The sequence below is a fragment of the Streptopelia decaocto genome (genome assembly GCF_964273445.1).
Source record: "Streptopelia decaocto genome assembly, chromosome: Z".
In the NCBI taxonomy this organism is placed as follows: domain Eukaryota; kingdom Metazoa; phylum Chordata; class Aves; order Columbiformes; family Columbidae; genus Streptopelia; species Streptopelia decaocto.
Window position 1 is genome coordinate 67,207,842 of NC_138657.1, and position 18,980 is coordinate 67,226,821.

General features: G+C 37.5%; 2 protein-coding genes across 5 annotated transcripts in view; one reads left to right on the top strand and one right to left on the bottom strand.

Moving 5' to 3' along the window:
• Positions 1 to 15,999, top strand: part of POC5 (POC5 centriolar protein) — a 31,137-nt gene extending 15,138 nt beyond the window's left edge. For 3 of the 4 annotated variants that reach the window (XM_082075525.1, XM_082075526.1, XM_082075524.1), the window contains 9 exons: positions 816 to 1,012; positions 1,396 to 1,572; positions 4,172 to 4,276; positions 5,559 to 5,738; positions 6,845 to 7,007; positions 11,830 to 11,945; positions 12,746 to 12,859; positions 13,747 to 13,923; positions 15,569 to 15,999. In XM_082075525.1, coding sequence (XP_081931651.1) covers positions 851 to 1,012; positions 1,396 to 1,572; positions 4,172 to 4,276; positions 5,559 to 5,738; positions 6,845 to 7,007; positions 11,830 to 11,945; positions 12,746 to 12,859; positions 13,747 to 13,923; positions 15,569 to 15,718 — 1,344 coding nt within the window. In that variant the 5' untranslated portion in view covers positions 816 to 850 and the 3' untranslated portion in view covers positions 15,719 to 15,999. The remainder of the gene's footprint in view (positions 1 to 815; positions 1,013 to 1,395; positions 1,573 to 4,171; positions 4,277 to 5,558; positions 5,739 to 6,844; positions 7,008 to 11,829; positions 11,946 to 12,745; positions 12,860 to 13,746; positions 13,924 to 15,568) is intronic. The other variant, XM_082075523.1, reaches the window with a different exon arrangement.
• Positions 16,000 to 17,379: 1,380 nt separating this feature from the next.
• The window catches only part of ANKDD1B (ankyrin repeat and death domain containing 1B), a gene marked incomplete at both ends in the record, with an annotated part of 33,194 nt that continues 31,593 nt past the window's right edge, over positions 17,380 to 18,980 (bottom strand). Inside the window, 3 exon segments of the mRNA XM_082074712.1 lie at positions 17,380 to 17,438; positions 17,744 to 17,875; positions 18,543 to 18,741. Coding sequence (XP_081930838.1) covers positions 17,380 to 17,438; positions 17,744 to 17,875; positions 18,543 to 18,741 — 390 coding nt within the window.

Sequence of the window (18,980 nt, forward strand, 5' to 3'; positions counted from 1 at the left end):
AATCCCTCTTCAAATTTTTCTATTCAGCTGGCCACTCAAATAACAAATTTTCTGTCAGGAATAACTAAATATGAAACAAGATTGAATTTAATCTATTTACTTAATTATTAACCTCTTTGTGCTTTTTTTTTGTTGTTGTTCCCATCAGTTGGAACTCACATACATGCCCATTCGTTTCTGGGCATGGATTAATTTTTACTGCAGTGGTAGTTAGCCACGGCACCTGAAAGTGAGGCCTTATTGTGTAAGGGATTATATAAATCCATAATAGATACTTCCTTTCTAAAAGAGTTTAAAATCTAATTAGATGAGCAATTTAAAGCCTGCAAGGAAAATGGATGCAAGTACATACCAACATTGAAATACATCCAAAGGTTGCGTTGTGAATGCACAAAGGCAGGCCCCTGGCCTCAGAAGTTTACAGTCTCATTAAGGAAAATGGCAAAAGTTTTTAAACTTTTGATGTGAGACATTAATCAACAAAAGGTCTTTACTGAATCAGATGGGTCTTGTTTCTGGCAACACTATATTTTGGTACTTGCTATGGGCATCCTCTTTAAAATGAAATTACATTAAAAGATTCTGTTCTTTAAGGGAGTGGCAGTTTTGATTTGCCTAATGTTACAGTAGGACTGTTGGTTTAAATATACTTATCTTGGAAACATGTATTTGAATTAAGGTTGGTTTACATGGGAAAGGGAGGTTTCTGATGGCTTTTTGTTGTTGTTATTAATGCCTGTCTCCTGGGTTACATCCAGAATGCAGACCAGTTAGCATTTTCAGACTATCACTCTTTATTCTCTGTTTCATTTTAGTCTTAATATCACTGAAGGAGCCTTCTGAGGCCAATATGGAACGACTTTGCCCTGGTCTTTCAGAAGAAACTTCTTCACAAGGGTCCACACGTGGTCCAAGAGAAATCAATGAAACTGTAACAACTGAATTAATTTTACCTGATGAAAAAGTAACTCAAATAGAAAGTATACTTGATCTCTGGAGTGGAAGTCTTAAGGTATTTATTTTGTATGGAATTCTTAAGAATCATATACAGATGTCAGTGTGTTGTAGAGTAAGCATGAGTGCAGGAAAGGTTGCAGTGTGATTGCACTGTGAAATTATAGTTTTATTTTTGATCGTTTTTGTTGTGTGTTGCATGTAAGCATTAGAATATCTTGTTTCAGAACTTTGGAATAACTCTCCATGAGAGATGTTCAGTTTGCTATCATTCAAAAGCTCATGTTTGCTTAATATTTAGAGATATAGACAGCCTGTGTAATGGAGGGATCACTGTAAATATCCACGTCTCCTTAACTGCTAAGCGTTTTAAGATTTAAAGATTAGGGAGAAAGGAATAATTTTACTAATTTCTCTACTGTCACCCCTTTAACTTTTCAGACAAATGTTCTGACTGAATTGAGAAAATGGAGGCTTAGTTTGATTGACCATTACAAGCTTCAAATGAGAGAAGAAAAAGAGAAACAAACTGCACACGTGAGACAACTGACCAGTGAGATGGAAAACCTGAAGGAGCTGCTACATACTTATGAAATCTCTATTGGCAGAAAAGATGAGGTGGTAGTTTAATTTAATTTAAAAAATATCCACACTGAATTTTTGGATCCATCTCTTTGAACAAAGTTCTTCTTGCAGCAAGTAATATAAATAAGAGAATAATAGATTTAGACTGTAGATTAGAAAAATAATTACTGTTGCTAATGTTATATGTTTTGCATTGTCTGTCCTTATATGTAGGATCTGTTGTTGGTCCTTACTTATTTCCTGAAGATTACACTGGCTTATATGAGTCTGTTAGCTCTCACACTTGAAAAGCATTTAATTTTTCAATGACTGGATTTGTTTTCTTGAAATTTAAATGGGCATCAGTCTCCTAAATGTTAGAGAGTCTCTGTTTTAGGATTCTTAAGGACTGTACATTTGTACTAATTCTTAGGATTGTACATTTGGGGTCTCTGAGTTAAACTTTTCTTCTATCAACAACATCAGCAGCTTCAACATAAACTAGAATTGTGGAAATGGATATAAAATTTTGGCAGCCCAGCAATCACATAATATAATTGAATCCTCTTATTGCTATGCTGCTTTTTTAAGCTTGGACTTAAGAACACTTAGCAGAGGTTGATGGTTTGACCCCTATTTGCCTTCTTTAAAAAGAGTATCCACTGAAGGAGTTAAAAGATGGAGGAAGATGATGTTCTGTGTCCATCTGGAAAATAGTCTAGTCTTGCAGACCAAGTAAACAAGAATGTTTTAACTTTACAAAAGCAGGATTAGTAAAATATAATTTAATTAGTACATATATACAGATCTGTTGTTATTTCAGGGTATATCATTCAAACATATCTAATTCCGTGGATATCATTGTATGTCACTCATGTTTAATGTGCTATAATTCTTGATGACACTTAGAAAATGGTGGGCTTTTTTCTGCTACCAAAGAAATTATTTCTTCAGTCAATTTAATAGTTCTGTTTCCAAAATCAAGTTGTTTTCAATGGAAAATTATTATTTCTACCATCTTAACAGTAAGTGGCAGTGTTTCCATGTATCACACCATATTTATCAAAACTGCTGGTTTTTGGCATCACACAAAGTCCATCAGCCTCTCAAGGATTATGAATACTGTGGATTCTTGTTTTCACATTATAAACCTCACAAATGCTTTTTAGTGGCCAAAATATGCTAATTAACAAGCATAGATTTAGAATAAGACTTCTAATGTGTATCAGCAAGTATGAAATATCAAAAGTTGATGTTTTATGTTAGTATGACACTTTTTCAACAGAAGTGATTATATTAATTTCCTTTGCTTTCTATTTTCTTATTGATTTGTTGATAATTTATGCAAATTTACTTCTCATTTTAGATAAATGTTTTGTTACTGTATAGCTCAGACTATTCCGTTATTCTGAAACTATACAAACTTAAAATCAGTCATGTTTAAGCAGAGAAAAGTAACTAACACTAGATCTATGAATCTTACTATGATTACCTCATTCTTAAAAATCTAGAGGTGTATCAGTTTTAAATTACTTCAAATGTATCAAAATGACTTTTGTTGTTTTCTGACTTTGATTTTTTTAAACACCTTACATAAACCATCCTTTTGCCTCATAATATTTCGTTTAAAATTCTGAAGACTGACTGAAACAGTTTGTATGAAATTCTGTACTGAAACAAATTTTCTAGATAATTTTGTTGATTAAAGGATAAATTTTGTTTTAAGTATTGTTCATTTCATTTATGTATATTCAATTATTGCACGTAACGTATGCAATATAACATATTAAGACATGTTAGCATATAACATCATGGAATAGGGTTTTTCGCAATCTTTATGTGGTAGTTAAAATAGCTTTACTCCCATGAGTCATAAGATTGGTCACTATTGCGCACTGGACTTGCTCAGATGTGACTGATGGCAGAATCTAGCCTAAGAATTTAGGCAAGTGATTTGGTGTACCTAATTTGTACCATGCCTGGACTAATTTTTAATCAGGTGACCTCAGCTGTTTCTGTATACTAATTAAAACATACTTAGAGATTGATGGTAAAAATTGCTAGTTGTGTTCTCTGGCCAGTAGGCCATCTTGCCTCTCAAATATTTTGGTTGCTATAGGACTAAATGATATCTTTCATGAGAACTTTTAAAGAGACTAACACTAAAGATTTTTCTGGTTCTCTGCAACTCCTTAGCTTGTTTATTCTGTTCAGACAGTTGAATAAGCTTTCTGCAGATAAATAATTTCTTTACACTTCAGTTACTTAAGAAGGCACCAAACCAAAATTTTAATAAAGTTTTCCTAATTTATCAAAATTGTCTTTGAAATAAGTAATTCTGGTACAGTAGCATTTAATTATAAGGAAGTAGCACAAAAGCCTGCAGATGCAGGATGAAATAACAATTCTGTTGAACTTTTCCTAAAACTACATAGGTAAAGTGTTTAAGTACCACAGTCTGAGTGTTGAAGCCCCAGGAATTTTACTTCTGATTTGAACTCTGATTATTCTTCATGATTAGAGTAAGGGGAAGATTCAGTAGAAAGCATCTGTTAAAAGCAATTGCTTTAAGTGAAAAGTAACTGATGCGCACATTACATTCCATTTGACCATACAAAGATCATAGCTATTGTGTTAATAAATATTTTTGCAGGTGATTACTAACTTGACTGAAGCATTAGAGAGACAAAAGGAGAGAACAGAGCTGATGAGAAAGTTTATGCTGTGGCGAATTCAGCACGTTAATTCCAAACAAGAGGTATGTGTGCAAAATAAAAATGAGATTAAAATGAAACCTCTGAACTCAAAAGGGTCAGAGTTGCTGCAGTTCCTGTTACAGTTTGAAGGAATCACATTGTTTCTATTTTGACATGTTTGACAATGTCAAATAACTGTTTGAAAACATCACTTCTCAAACGCTGGTATTGGAATACTCTCTGGGATGGGGAAAAAAGTCAAACCTATGTTTGTCTTATATTTGGCCAATTGCTGTGATCAGCTCACAGCAAATCACCATAGTTTACATATCTGCATTTTGAAGCAGCTGCCAAGGGAATCTCTGTCTAAATTTCAAACACTTTATGTTTGAATAGTGATGTGATACAATATCATATTTTCAGAGGAAGCCACTTTCACAATTAAAACCTTTGCTGCACTCTTTTCTTACATTGCCAAACCTTGAAGTAGCTAAGAGCTAGTCACACACAAAGTATTGGACATTGCATCAGGCATCTAGCGGTAAACAGTCTACTAAATTAATTATGACAGAAAAGAAGGATCCCATGTCGAGACTGCAAACCTTTCCCATTCCAGACTGTTAAAAAGGAAAATCTGTATTCAGGATCTTTGTTCATTCATGGCTGAACTCAGTTTCTTTGATGCTATCCAAAACTGGTGATTTGCAGAGAGGGATAGCTTTTTTTCTTTTCCTTCCCTCCCATCTTAAAATTTATTATTAGGAGTCTGTTTTTTACTCAGCTCTTTTTATTTTTTCTGATTTGTTTCTGAAAAAAAAAAATGCTGAAACACATTGTCTGGTGAATATTTTGAAGCAGGGTAGAATAAAAGAGTTGTCTTACAGCCTTTTTAAAGCATCCTGAAGTCTAAATTTATTTTAAAGGGAGTCACTTTATGCTAATCATCTGCCATCTTTGCAACTGCAGGTTTTGTATGATTCTGTCAGTGAATCAAAATGTGCCACGTAATCGTTAAATGGCTTCACATATGCATGGTTACACCATATATGTGAGGTTGTTGTTCAAGCGCCATTGAGCTAACAGTAAAAACACTGTTTTGTGTAACCTAGGAGTTCACAAAAGTGGCTTCTCATACATGGGGCAGTTACACTGTGTGACGTGTGCAGCAAGAAGAATTTTGCTGCTGATGCTACCACTTCACTGCGGCATGTGTGACTCGGTTTAGGCATTCCCACTGTGGTCTGTGTAACAGATTGTGAAACAATCATCCACGTTCTCTTGAGTACTTAATTTTTTAGGAAATCTGAACTTGCATGTAACTTGTAGTTATATTTGTTTCCTAAGGAATATGCAAATAGAATAGCAGACAAACAATTCCGGACAGCTTTGTTGAAGAAAGTATGGGCAGCGTGGCGCTCTCTTTGTGAAGAAAAATGGAAAGAAAAAGTAGCAAAAGCCTGTCAGTTAAGGGCAGAAGATGTTTGTGTCCAACTCACCAATGATTATGAAGCCAAAATTGCAGAGGTAAAATAAGGTTTCTTCATACTTTCTCTCCTTCACTCCCCTGCCCCCATTCCCTCCATCATGTGTCTTTCTCAGCAAACTTTAAAAACGTGGGGACTTGCCATGAACAGAGCTCCCAGTGCATAAGAATATCTGAGCTCTAAGATCCCTACTGTGGTTTCTAGATGTAGCCTTTTTTTTTCTGTACATCTGATGTAAAATGTTGCTGATCAGCATGCACAGCTGAAGTAAATTGGACTCTTGCTGAAATGAGACAAATCTCTATTTGCCCACTAATAGGGATGATATTTCTTTTCTAAGAACACGCTTTTAATATTGGCTATGCATTTTGAGGTCTAACTGAAGAAGACAATAGAAATAGAAGACCATTATTATAATGAATGATCATGACGAGTACAATACTTCTTTCCTATAATAGCTACTCTGTTAAAGGCTGAATTTAAGTTTAGTTTTGCATACAATTTGCCACTTAAGATTGTTAAAGAATTTTCAGAGCTTAAGGTAGAGTTATTAATGTGCGCATTGGTGCACAGTAAGTAAATAAACTTTTAAAATACGTATTTTTGAAAGTCTGTATTTTAACAAGAAATAAAATCTAGAATTTTAAGAACAGGCTTACTAAATGTGGCTTAGCATCACAGAAACGATAAGTAGTGAGTTACAAAGGTCTGTCTTTTCTCAGTATTTGTAGTTTTATACAGTAGCTAGAAAAGAGATTGTTGATGACAATTCACTCTCTACTGAAATTATTTTCTGGCACCACTTCGTCTTCTCTTGAGAAAACGCATGTTCCTGCAGAAATCTAGCTTGTGATGCTTGCCTAACTTCTAAAACACAAAAGCATGCAAGATAAAGTGATGCTTGGCTAGTTGGGTGGGGTCTGGCAGTCCTTTCAAATTCACTCTTGTCCTTGGCACACTCTGGTACAAATAATGTGCTGTAGTACAGAGAAGTGACAAGTAGCTGTTCATCTCTAGTGAACCAGAGATTTTGAAGTGAACATGCCTATCTTTGTAAACATAGTGACTTGTAAAGCTGATTGAGGAATATGCTTGTATTTTGCATTCAGAAGTACAAGACAGCTGTTTCCTTATTCTCTTTCGTAGCTAACTGCTGCTTTGGAACAGACAAAAGCTGAGATTCTGCAAATGCACAGTGAAAGAGAACAGTATGAAGACACCATGAAGAAAGCCTTTATGCGTGGTGTGTGCGCTTTGAATCTCGAAGCAATGACCATGTTTCAGAGCAAGGACAGTAGGACAGATTCTGGTCAGTATGAAAAGCAGCTCTAATCTGGTGGTGTGAGGGTTTTGTTGAGTTTGTTTGGGAGTTTTTTTCATTTGTTTTAAAGGATTCACTTTTCCCTTCTCTTTTAATTTGTTTTAGTATGAGGACATGTGTCAATATGTAGTTTAGCAAACTCTTTTTGCTTTAAAAAGTCCTGTTGAATATGTTGAGAAATATTCCGATGCTGGGCTTTGTACTGCTGTACCTTGTTTCCCCAAAAATAAGACAGGGTCTTATTAACTTTTACTCCAAAAGATGCGTTACGGCTTATTTTCAGGGTATGTCTTATTTTTCCATGAACAACAATCTACATTTATTCTTGAACAAAAAAATCAACATTTATTCAAATATAGTCATTTCACCACATTCTGGTACGTCATCATAATTCTCCAAACCCTGAATTTCATCGTGAATTTCTTGTGACTCTATTTCTTTTAGAACCAGTGGCCCCAATTTCTCATGTCTAGTGACAGTGTTTTCCCTAAATGAGCACCTCTTGTCCATGGAGCCTGCTCATAGCACATTGGCAACGCAACTGTCAGTTGGCTGTCAGGTGTCTGCTTTTCTCAGCAAAGTCTCTATTTGTCCTACTGCATTCTATTGCAAATTATTTTTACTTTTTTACATGTATAGCTGCCTGGACACTATTTAAGTTGACTTTTAAAGTTAACTGTAGCTAGGGCTTATTTTGGGGTAGGGCTTATATTTCAACCATCCTCAAAAATCCTGAAAAAAATCATGCTAGGGCTTATTGTCGGAGAAACGAGGTAGTTGAAAGGTGGAACATGTTCTCTTCATTTTGCCTTGCTGTGAGGGTGGTAGCCTGCAGCTGAAGGCAGAACAAGAAGCCAGGGATAGCAAACTTCTTAAAATACTGTGGAAGATTACCCAGAATTCTGTCAGTACACAGCTTGTGGGAGGGAGAGGGGAAAATCCTGGAAAACCCTTCTTAACTCTCTGGAATCTCAGTGTGCAATGAATCTGATTTTTCCAGACAGCTCTCAGCTCTCCATTCTTTCTTAATCTTTCCTTTTAATGCAAAAAGGGCAAGTAAATCTCCCAGGTTCTGTATTTAGTTGGAGTTCTGTGCCAGAAAAGGGAACACCAGCCTAATTATATCAGCAGCACACTCTTACATGGGAAGGAAATGCACACCCTTACTGATGCAATGAAATCACCCCCTCAGAGTGAGACAATCTATAGCAGTAGAAGCATAATCATGCTGGTGCAGCATTCTACATTTCAGAGAAAACAGCTGTGCCAGCAGTAATGTCACAGCTGTACGTGTGGCTTAACAACCAGCTGTACTGGCAGCAGTTGTTAATGGCCCTAGACAAGTAACTGCAGTGGCTAAACTTAACAATCTTATACCAGAAATTTCTGAACTGCTTCAGAGAAATTCCTCCCAAAAATGTAGATATGAAGAGGAAATAAAAACCTGAAGAGGCTTGAAGAGGAGACTTACCTGAGCAGCTGTCTGAGCCTATTAAACATAAGCAGGATTTGTACAGTTGCTTAGGAAACTAGAATATGACATTGGCTAAGTGCAGTAGCTATGTGCTAGTAAAAACATAGGATCAGTATTCGGGAATGCTAAGAATGAAGTATTTGTCAAACGATACTGAGTTTGGGAATAATGTTACAGAGCATTGCCCAGGTACTTTATTTTTCACTGTGTTATGAATTAAGAACTACTCTCTCTTGATGCTTTATCTTAAATTTGGGTTTTTATTGTTTTCCAAAAATATGCAATAGCCAGTGGGTCTCCAAAATAATGCTGAGTATCTGAGTGGTGTGATACAGGAAAGTGTTGTTTCTATAAACCTGTAAAGAACAGGGTAAGTAGGAAGGAAATGAGGAAAACTGAGCTCTAGAGCTGCCATGACCAGCCCCTGGGATTCATGGACCAAACATTTTGCTTGTTTTGCACTGTGAAGCAGAAGCTTATACTCTGCACAGCTGCAGTACCTAAAGATTTTGCTGTGCTGGACAACACCAAGGTGCCTGTACCCAACTTTTTAGGTGTCCATCATCATGCTTTTTAATTTCCTGTAGTTACTGTAGTCCTCGTCAGGTGTCATAACATCTCATAGTTTCTATTGTCTTTGGTCCCATGCCTGTTGTCTTCTCCCACTGCCTCTCTTATCACCTTCTCCCCTGCCCCAGGCACGGTATCTCTCTTCCTACAGCCAGATGGTGCTTTTAATGAAATTAGTTACATAATTATTTAATATGGTTGTACAACCATTTATTTGCATTCTTCCTCGAGTATAACAGGACAGTGATCAGGACATCAGGGATGGTTACTGTGATTTCTTCTAGTCTTGTAATCTGTGGACATTAAAACTTCAATGTGCCAGAGTCAGTGGGGGATTATGTATTTATGTGAGCACTGCAGTGCCACCTACTGGCATTGGAAATAAAAGCAGCATTTGGTCCATTTACAAGTTAATTCTTGTTGGGTTATTATAATGTGTATTTAGTATACATACGATATACAAATAACATACATATAGTGTACATTATAATGTAGGTTATTATTAGTGTGCAAGTATCATAACTTTAAGGGGTCTATAAGAACATTGATGATCTAAAATCTATCTGGCTGTTTTACTGACAGGTGATCTTTTTTATAATTATTATTAAGATTCTTTTAAAGCTCTTTATTTTAAGGACTATTGAAGCCACAAGAATTCATTACTTTAAAAAGCCTAACACTGTAACGTAGCAACTTAAGTAACATAGTCAGAACTGACTGGTTTGAGGATTGGGGATTGAGACCATCAGCAGCAAATTTGCTGATGACACCAAGTTGGGAGGGAGTGTCGACCTGCTGGAAGGCAGGAGGGCTCTGCAGAGGGATCTGGACAGACTGGAAAAATGGGCTGATTCCAATGGGATGAAGTTCAACAAGGCCAAGTGCTGGGTGCTGCACTTTGGTCACAACAACCCCCTGCAGCGCTACAGGCTGGGCGCAGAGTGGCTGGAGAGCAGTCAGGCAGAAAGGGACCCTGGGGTACTAATTGACAGGAAGCTCAACATGAGCCATCAGTGTGCCCAGGTGGCCAAGAAGGCCAACGGTATCCTGTCCTGTATCAAAAATAGCGTGGTCAGTAGGACAAGGGAAGTGATCCTCCCCCTGTACTCTGCATAGGTGAGGCCACACCTGGAGTATTGTGTTCAGTTCTGGGCCCCTCAGTTCAGGAAAGACATTGAAGTGCTGGAGCGGGTCCAGAGAAGAGCAACACGACTGGTGAAGGGACTTGAACATAAGACCAATGGGGAGAGGTTGAGGGAGCTGGGGTTGTTTAGTCTGGAGAAGAGGAGGCTTAGAGGTGACCTCATCACTCTCTATAACTACCTGAAGGGAAATTATAGCCAGGTGGGGATTGGTCTCTTCTCCCAGGCAGTCAGCAGTAGGACAAGGGGGCATGGGCTTAAACTCTGCCAGGGGAAATTTAGGCTGGATATTAGAAAGAAATTCTTTACAGAGAGAGTGGTCAGGCATTGGAATGGCCTGCCCAGGGAGGTGGTGGACTCACCGTCCCTGGAGGTTTTTAAACTGAGATTGGATGTGGCACTTAGTGCCATGATCTAGTAAATGGACTGGAGTTGGACCAAGAGTTGGACTCGATGATCTCTGAGGTCTTTTCCAACCCAGTCGATTCTGTGATTCTGTGTGTTTCTGTGATTCTGTGATCTGTCTGTAACTGTATGTTGGCACTGTCTGTGCTTAAGCTTAATGTTTGTGTGCATATATATGTACAAAATGCATATTCTGGCCTACTTTCACTCTTGAAATCTTTGAGAATTACACTGATTTGAACTACTTTCCTTATATTTTTCGCATTCACTTCAAGACAAAAAAAGCAAACAAACAAAAAACCATGAACTACCACTTGGTGTCACTCCAGTCCCTGGATTGGGCAAAGTTTTCTTGCCCTGGAGCTGCTGCCAGCATCATCTGCTCCAGAAATAGGAGAGTAAATAAGAATATCTGCTTTCTTTAAAGAAGTTTGTATTCTAAAGGAAGAAGCTGAAACTGCTTGGAAAAGATACTGAATATAGGTCTGAAGATCTGACCTCCCCAGGATGTCTGCATTGCATGACAAGTGAATCCTGGCTGGATGTTGCACGAGCCCAGGATTAGCCAGCTGGTGGGGGGAGATGAGGGCTGTAGGGTGCCCATAGATCGTCCCAGCCATACAGCCAGGATGTGGCCAGTGTCCACCCATTGTACGTGGAGACAAGGTGCTGCTGTGCATGGTTTACAGCTCTTTGAAATTGCAGTATGTTCTCAGGAATGTTAAAATAATGTCTTATTTTACTGACACCCCCTTAAGGATCTTCCACCCACACAGAAGCCTGGAGTGGCCTGTGTTCTGCTGCTCTCTACCTGAACTGGTTCTTAGTGTAAGAGCAGCTCTTGCATACTGGATTTAGTATTGGTAAGCAGTACGGAGAACCTCAGTTCTTTGCACCATGTGTGACAAGTGCCAGAGGGATGCTGAGGCAAAGGACAGAAACAAGGCCCTTGGAAAATATTATTTCCAAGCATCTGAAAAGAAAGGTAAAATACATGAATTTTTATGTGTGTGTATATATACATATACCTATATATGTATATATACACACACATTTTATATACACATTTATAAAGAACAGGCTGATCCTTTTAATTAGATTATACAGAAATCCCAAAGGAATAGTAAAATTTTTACTGTGACTTATCTCTTTTTTTTTCTTCCCCTTAGGGTTTGCTAGATTATGTGTTGATCCCATTACTTTGTGTTTCTAATAATAGATGTAGGAGGCAGGAGAAATTATAATGGTACCATTGTTGCAGGAAGGCTACCTTCTTCACAAAGTCCGCCCTCACCTCCACCTCCACCAGCAACTACTCTTCAGCTGGAAGACATGGTAAGCATGTAGCTGGAACAGAACTATTTTACAATATAATTATATATTATAATTTTGTAGTGACAAAAATGGACTTCCTTGGTTGGAAGGAATTTGAAGACAGTCTAAGCTTAAAAAGAAACCTGTAGGTATGTTCAGACTCTGTTGTGTAAGTGAAGTGACTGGGGCACAGCTTGCTGTAGTTTCATTAAGCTCTGTTTTTTTGTTTTAGTGAAAATCCATTAGACTAATGAAGACAAGGTCACTATAATAAGCAGAATTTACTCTTTAAGGTTCTTTCTGGAAAAAAAGCTGTTAAGAGTTTTTTGCAAAAAAACCCACCTGAGCTTAATATATAATCTGAAAAGAAGAAAAGCTGGCTTGGCTTGAAGCTTCTTTTTTAACTGTGTAACACATAGAGACACTGAGGGAACTCAGCTTATTGTCTTGTCATGTCAGCTTAGCCAGATCGTTATCCAGCTTAAATGTTCCAGACCTGCCCTGGAGCCATGCTGAAGATGTTGCCACTGTAAAACAATTTCACGCTAAAGTACAGGTTAGAAAAGAGAAGATGGGCTTGCCTCTCTTCCTGATTTCTCATTGTAATAGTATCAAATGTTATTCATGCTATGTCTGCAATTTTTAGTCTAATATTTTTAAGTTAGCCAGAAAACAGTAAAAACTGGAGATAAAATATCTGCAAAGAATTTAAATTTAGAAGGGTAGTTAGGTTAGTAAAAAACTTGACTACCTAGAGAGTAATAAAACTGATTTTCTAGAAAGTTGTGTTAATTCTTTGTGAACTCTGGTTTCATTCATAGTTTTCTACCCACCTGGGTCATGCAAGCACTTCTCAGACCAGGCTGGACTCAGATTCTCCAGTAATTGTCACCAGCACAGCTGCAGGATCTGGTGTGGCATCAGCTCAGAAACTGGTAACATGCTAAAGTTCACTTTCTTTTTATTTTTAAGGCATAATTATAACAGATACTAGCTTTGATATCAGTATTTCCACATTTTTCAGAGCAACACAAGGATGATTTGAGGAAACTGCCACTAGTTTCCTCAAATGTGAAGATCGGTAGTGAAGACACTAGCTTGCAAATGCTGATTAATGTTAGAGAAACCCTTTTATATTAGGAGCAATTTTAAATTATTTTTGGAGGGGGAAGTGTGACAGAATGAAGAATAGAAGAATGCACGTACCCTCAAGTGTGGCGCAATAGGAACACTTGGTGTTTCACATGATACCATTTTGTTCTAGAAAGAATATACTTTGCTTTTAGCATCCTGCTGTTTGAAATGTGTCTCTCATTGCCTTTTCTGTATTTGTTGCTCTGCTGTCCTTCTTACTTTTCTCCACTGTCTTCTGCATTGCTCTTCTTTCTTTTTCCCATCTGATACAGTTTGCTACCAGCTGTCAGAGAAAGATGCAGCATTTTACTGCACGAAAGCTTTTTTAAATCTGTGCTGTCACTGCTAGAAAGGCTTTCCAGAGTGATGGAAATGCCTACAGCTGTCACTCAAGTATGCAGCCAGTGAGCAAAGATAAACTGTCCATGCTGCTTGTTGTCAAATTAGCCTTACTCCCCTCAGTATAGAATTCACTTGCTTGTAACACTGTCTCATGGTTAAGAGTGGAAAAAGATGGAATAAACCAGGTTACGACTAGGTGGAGCAAATTCAGTCTCATATAGCGTAACTGGATTATCTGCAACATCCCATATTCTCTTTGGGCAGGTGGCTGGTTAAACAGACATTATAGAGCATTGTAAATATTATGTTTAGCATTTTTTACCAATTATACTTAATTTATTTGTAGCCTGTGGCGAAAGTAATAACATCTGCTCAACAGAAAGCAGGAAGAACAATCACTGCTCGAATCACAGGCCGAGCTGATATGGGGCAAAAAGCCAGAATATGTGGTAGTTTAGCAGTGATGGGAGTTGTTCCACCCATGAGTTCCATCATTGTTGAAAAACATCATCCAGTCACTCAGGTAAGTCAGAATTACATTTCTATTCTTATTGCAACACACATGGTAGTAGTTTAGAGAAAAATGACCCCTACAAAGAGATATTAAATAAGGCTCAGACTTGAGTCCTGTTTAAAATAACAGACAGTACTGTCTTTGTGCTGGGTAGAAGGTGAGGAGAGGAAGTAAATATTGGCACTTGAATCTATTTGTCTTGTCTCTGCTGTTGTTATTTCACAGGTCTAGTAGCTTTAGCTGTTTCTTTCTTGTCCAGCTTTTCTGTGAGTCTTCCTCTTTGCAGAAGTGGTCCGTTGGTATAGCAATGTTTGGTGTCATCACCATGCAACCACCACTTAAAGACAAGCTTCATGGTGTATAGCAGGAAGAGAGACTAAACCAGACATGATAGAGATGTAGATTAGATTGACAGGCTGAGTGTAGCAAAATATTGCTGAAAAAAGTTAAACTCTTGTCCAAAGGCAATCAGATTTGTGAAGCCTGCTGCTTGTAGTGTTTTAAGTCATACCCGTCTCATTTATCTTGAAGAAAACACTGAAATAAGTGCATTAATAGGGTGTGAAACCAACATACAAAAAGACTAAACAGTGGCTTAAATGGCCTAGGCAATTGCTACACTTTTAGACCAATCTGAGTAAAATATAGTTTTGACTGGAGGTGTATGAAACAGTTGAAGGTTGTTTTTTATGTTTTAACCAGTGAAGTAGGATCTGAGTTTCCTCTGTGCTATCTGAAAGTCCAGTTTCTCTTCAGTGATACTGCCAGAACAAGCAAAGATACATCAGGTCCTTTAATTTGAGCTGGAGATACTGGTAACTGTCTGTCTGAGGGATGTTCTGTTCTCATGCGCTTCCTGCAGTGAAACAGCCCTGTGGCAGGCTGTGCACAGCTTTCGTGAATTTAGGCTCCTAAGCAGAAATTTCTATTTAAATTAAATGTCCTTAGTGGGTTGGAGGTTTGTTGTGAGACTTCCTTTATGAAGAACAATTTCTGGATTCAGATTGTGTGACTAGTGTGACAGGTACCTGAACTACTGTTCCAAAAACTGACTTCTAGAAATGTAATAAATGTGACAGTCCCAGAGATATTTCATATACTCTTTCTACAAATAAATGCCTAAGTCAAAGTCAATCAAATTGATGTATTTCTCTGTATTTAATCTGACAAGGGAGCAAGTTTACCTTGATTAAAAGCAGAATGGCTGCTGTTTATTACAGTTAGGTGGCTAGTTTTTTGGGGAGAGAATTAGTTGTTGTTAAATAAATGCAAACCTTTTCCTTTCAGAGACCAGACACCTCTCAGAGACTTCCTCATAGCAAATACTGAACTTCAAAAGGAATTATGATTAAATTAGCACTACAGGAGAATTCTGAACAATTTGGTAAAAAAAACAACCAAACCATCCCTGAAATAAAATTGAGGTGATGAAAGCTCAGAGTACGTAGTTAATTGGAAGTTTAGTACTTTGTTTTTAAAAGTATATTACAGATAAGGAAGGAAAAATATTACTCATTCTGTTAAAGTAACCTGTTTTGTTTTGTTTTAACTCTATCTCAGTTTGCTGGATTGCAAATCTTTCTTTTTAAACTACGGCTCACTTAGAGCTATTTTAATGGGAATTTAAGTGTTGATGTATGTGATTACTTTTCAGCAAACCATATCCCAAGCCACTGCTGCTAAATATCCTCGAACCATGCTCCATTCTTCTGGTTCTACCACTGTGAGACCTGCAGGACAAGTTGGGCGAATGCTTCAGGGCCAATCTCATACCAGTGTTCAGTCAATAAAAGTTGTTGACTGAGTGAATATCTTTCTCACCAGTGGGGGTTTTTCATCAAGGTACAATTTAAACCTTTTTCCAGTCTTTTCATACTTGATGTAGAAAGGCCTAAAATATGTATCATGTTTTTAACATTTTCTAAAAAAAAAATTAAAGGTGCTTTTATAGTAAATAACTGAAGGGGGATAAGAGAACTTGAAATGTTGTTCTACCTCCAGACTGTGTGAGAACGTATTTTATTAAGATAAACACTTTTTATTTAAGGAATCTTTTGCACGCTTTTAAATAAAGGATAGAATGTGGTTTTTGTCTGAATCTCTTTGTTTAGTTCTAATGTTACTAGTGTCTATTTTAAAGTGAAAATTTAATTTATCTTTGTTACACATGTTTTTAGTTGCTTATGCAACTAAATGTACTTGACATACATTTTAATGCTATCCTACAACAGCATACTGAAATGAAGAATAACAAGGTTGCAGCCTTCACCCCCAGGGTGCAACTTGGGCCACGTGAGGTACTGAGCCTGTCAAGTTGTTAAACATTCTTGTTTTCCAAGCTAATGTTGCAGAACTTGATGCCTACCTGTCAGTATCTAAGAATTTGTGATCTTAGGTCCCTAATTCCAAAACCAGAGGATTTACTAGTCTGTTCTTCAGATTCCTGTGGTGCTCTGCAGCTGTGGTAAAACAGGTTTCGCACGAGAGATGGGTTAGGAGTAAGACTTCAGGCTAAGATACAGATCATCATCTTTTGATTACAAACAGTAAGATTTAGTACAAAATAATGCTAGCTATACATACTCAATGCTTTCATTATGTGATCAAACTACTGCTGTTTTCTTATAGAGAAGACTACAAAGATAGACATTTTACATAATTTTTCAGATGCAAAATATACTTAGTGAGAAACCATGTAAAAATGTTCAGCAAAATACTACCAAGTATTAATTTAAGATATGACCAAAAAATAGGTAAATAAATGCTAAGTGTGTTAAATATTATATATCAAATGTTCTTTTTTGAGTATGTATACAAAGGTTATACCGTTTTAGAAAATTCTGCAGCCAGCCACACATGGTTTTAGACAGTGCTTTTTTGTATATTTTCACTACATAAATCAAATACTGAAAAGGAAAGACTTGTCCTAATCCTCACACTAATTAAACAAGAGAAAAGCCCTCTTCAGACAGGAACACTATAATCCTAACAAGACTTTATAAACACCTAAATCCCAAATGAGACCTATTTCTGGAAGTGTTGATTTATACATATAATTTTCACTTATTAAATTTAATTTCTTTCAGGTAGAAAACATCTCATTTACATTTCATGTCAAAGGCAGAACAGCTTAATTTGCAGTTCCAATACAGAATTAGTTTCTCAATGTTAAACCAGGTATAGAAATTGTAGAGGGGTAGTTCTTGCTTAGCAGTATAGTCATAAATTACCAGCAGGCCATTCACTCTTAAATTCTTTAAATAATATTATAGCAAGCATATGAGAAAAAAAAAAAAAAAAATAACAACTAAGCACTATTTCAGGAGTGCAAGTTCTTCAAGTTTGTAAAAAGTCATACAACTTCAAAATAGGTTTTTGTTTCTAGAAAACATATTATTGGTATTTGAAAGTCACTTTCCACCTGGCCTGTGATTCCGTCGTATATGCCATATTTTATTGATGAACTCAAGAAATCACACATTTTCTGGAGTCCATGTCAGCACTACTTGCAGCTCTGATCTTCTCTGTGAAGTAAGAAGAGGAAATGCTTGACATGCTCCACTTTTTACAATGTCAGACTAATCTAACTGAAGGATGGTCAGTCACATTTTAATGGTGTTTGCAGGACAAGGGAGGGAAGCAGAGTCTGTGCATTTTTATCTTCCTTTAGAAATCTCACCTTGCACCTAAACTCTTCCTCAAGCAACTTCACCCCCTTCCCCAGCCAGAGCAGGTTCCCAGTAGGGCAGAGATTGTCCCTCAGCTCTGCCACAGTCCCACCCCCCAGCAGCCGCGGGGACCGCAGAACTGCACAGAGGACGCAACTTACCAGCTAAAGGCCGAAATCCTGCTTCCACCAGATCTTCGTAGATGTGCTTGACAGGGTTCTGGTGAGCCAGCAGTATACCATGTAACCAGATAAGCAACATTCTGTTTCCATGTTCCTTATAGCTTTTTTTCCCTATGCAATACACAAAGTATTTGTTGCATATGGTGGTAACAATGTATTTTGTGCTTTTGCCCTTCTAGAGTTCTGAGACATTTTAGAACCTACTTATTTGCTTGTATTTCCTTTCTCCCCTAGAAGCGAAAGTAACACTGAGGTTTATAAAGGTTAAAAAAGCCCCAAACAAAAATTCTAGTTTTATCATAAAGCTACTGCAAGGAGAGGGAGGGGGAAGCTAATACATCTTAAAATTGTTTTTTTTTCCTTTCATTTTTGCTCAATGTGTGGAAATACACTCTGGAATAGTGGTAAACACAAACAATGCGTGCTGTAGAAATAGTGCTTTCCCAGTACTTGAGATGCCTGAAACCAGAAACTGCTGTTTCATGGCAGTTGTGAAGACAGAGTGTGAACAAGGTCTTAGTGTGTCACGAGGTTCCCCAGGTCCTCACTTTGTAGCATGATCTGTAAGACCACTCCATGGTGCTCACTGCCTCTGGTTTTCTACCGGACCACTTCCCAGGAACCAAGGACAAGGCTTCTATCTATTCACTGCTCTTTTTCATAATGTAAATAAGAACAGCACAGGCAGTACATATCTGTGATACCCAGTTTAAAAAGCAACTCTGCCTTGTGTTTTTTATAGCTTATAAATTATATCTAGCCATTCAAATGTTGTTACCTGTCCATTGTTCTTCAATAGCTTTAATTTGTTCATCTGTGAACTTCCAGCACTGGGCCAGTTTTTTCCATTCCTGGGGTTTTAACTGGTTGTATGCTAGATTCCACAGGGCAGAACGGATTTGCTTGGTCTGTGTACTATGATCTTGTTTGAAAGACAAGCCAAAGTCTGACCCGTCATCACTATCAGCTAGATTTTCCTGAAAAAGAAACCAGATTATAAACATTTAACTGAAGCTGGGAATGTTTGCTTAGTGAGCAGTGAACAATGTGTCCTGTACAGCCATACGTAGGTACTGACAGGTGATTTGCTCAGTGCAGGAAAAGGAACCATTTTTGGCGATTAGAGCTCTTTGGAAGATTGTCTTAGCATAGATGGTGTTGTTACAGTCTAAACAGAACAGAAACAAAGCCCTCCCGCGTCTATTGCTATGTCTTA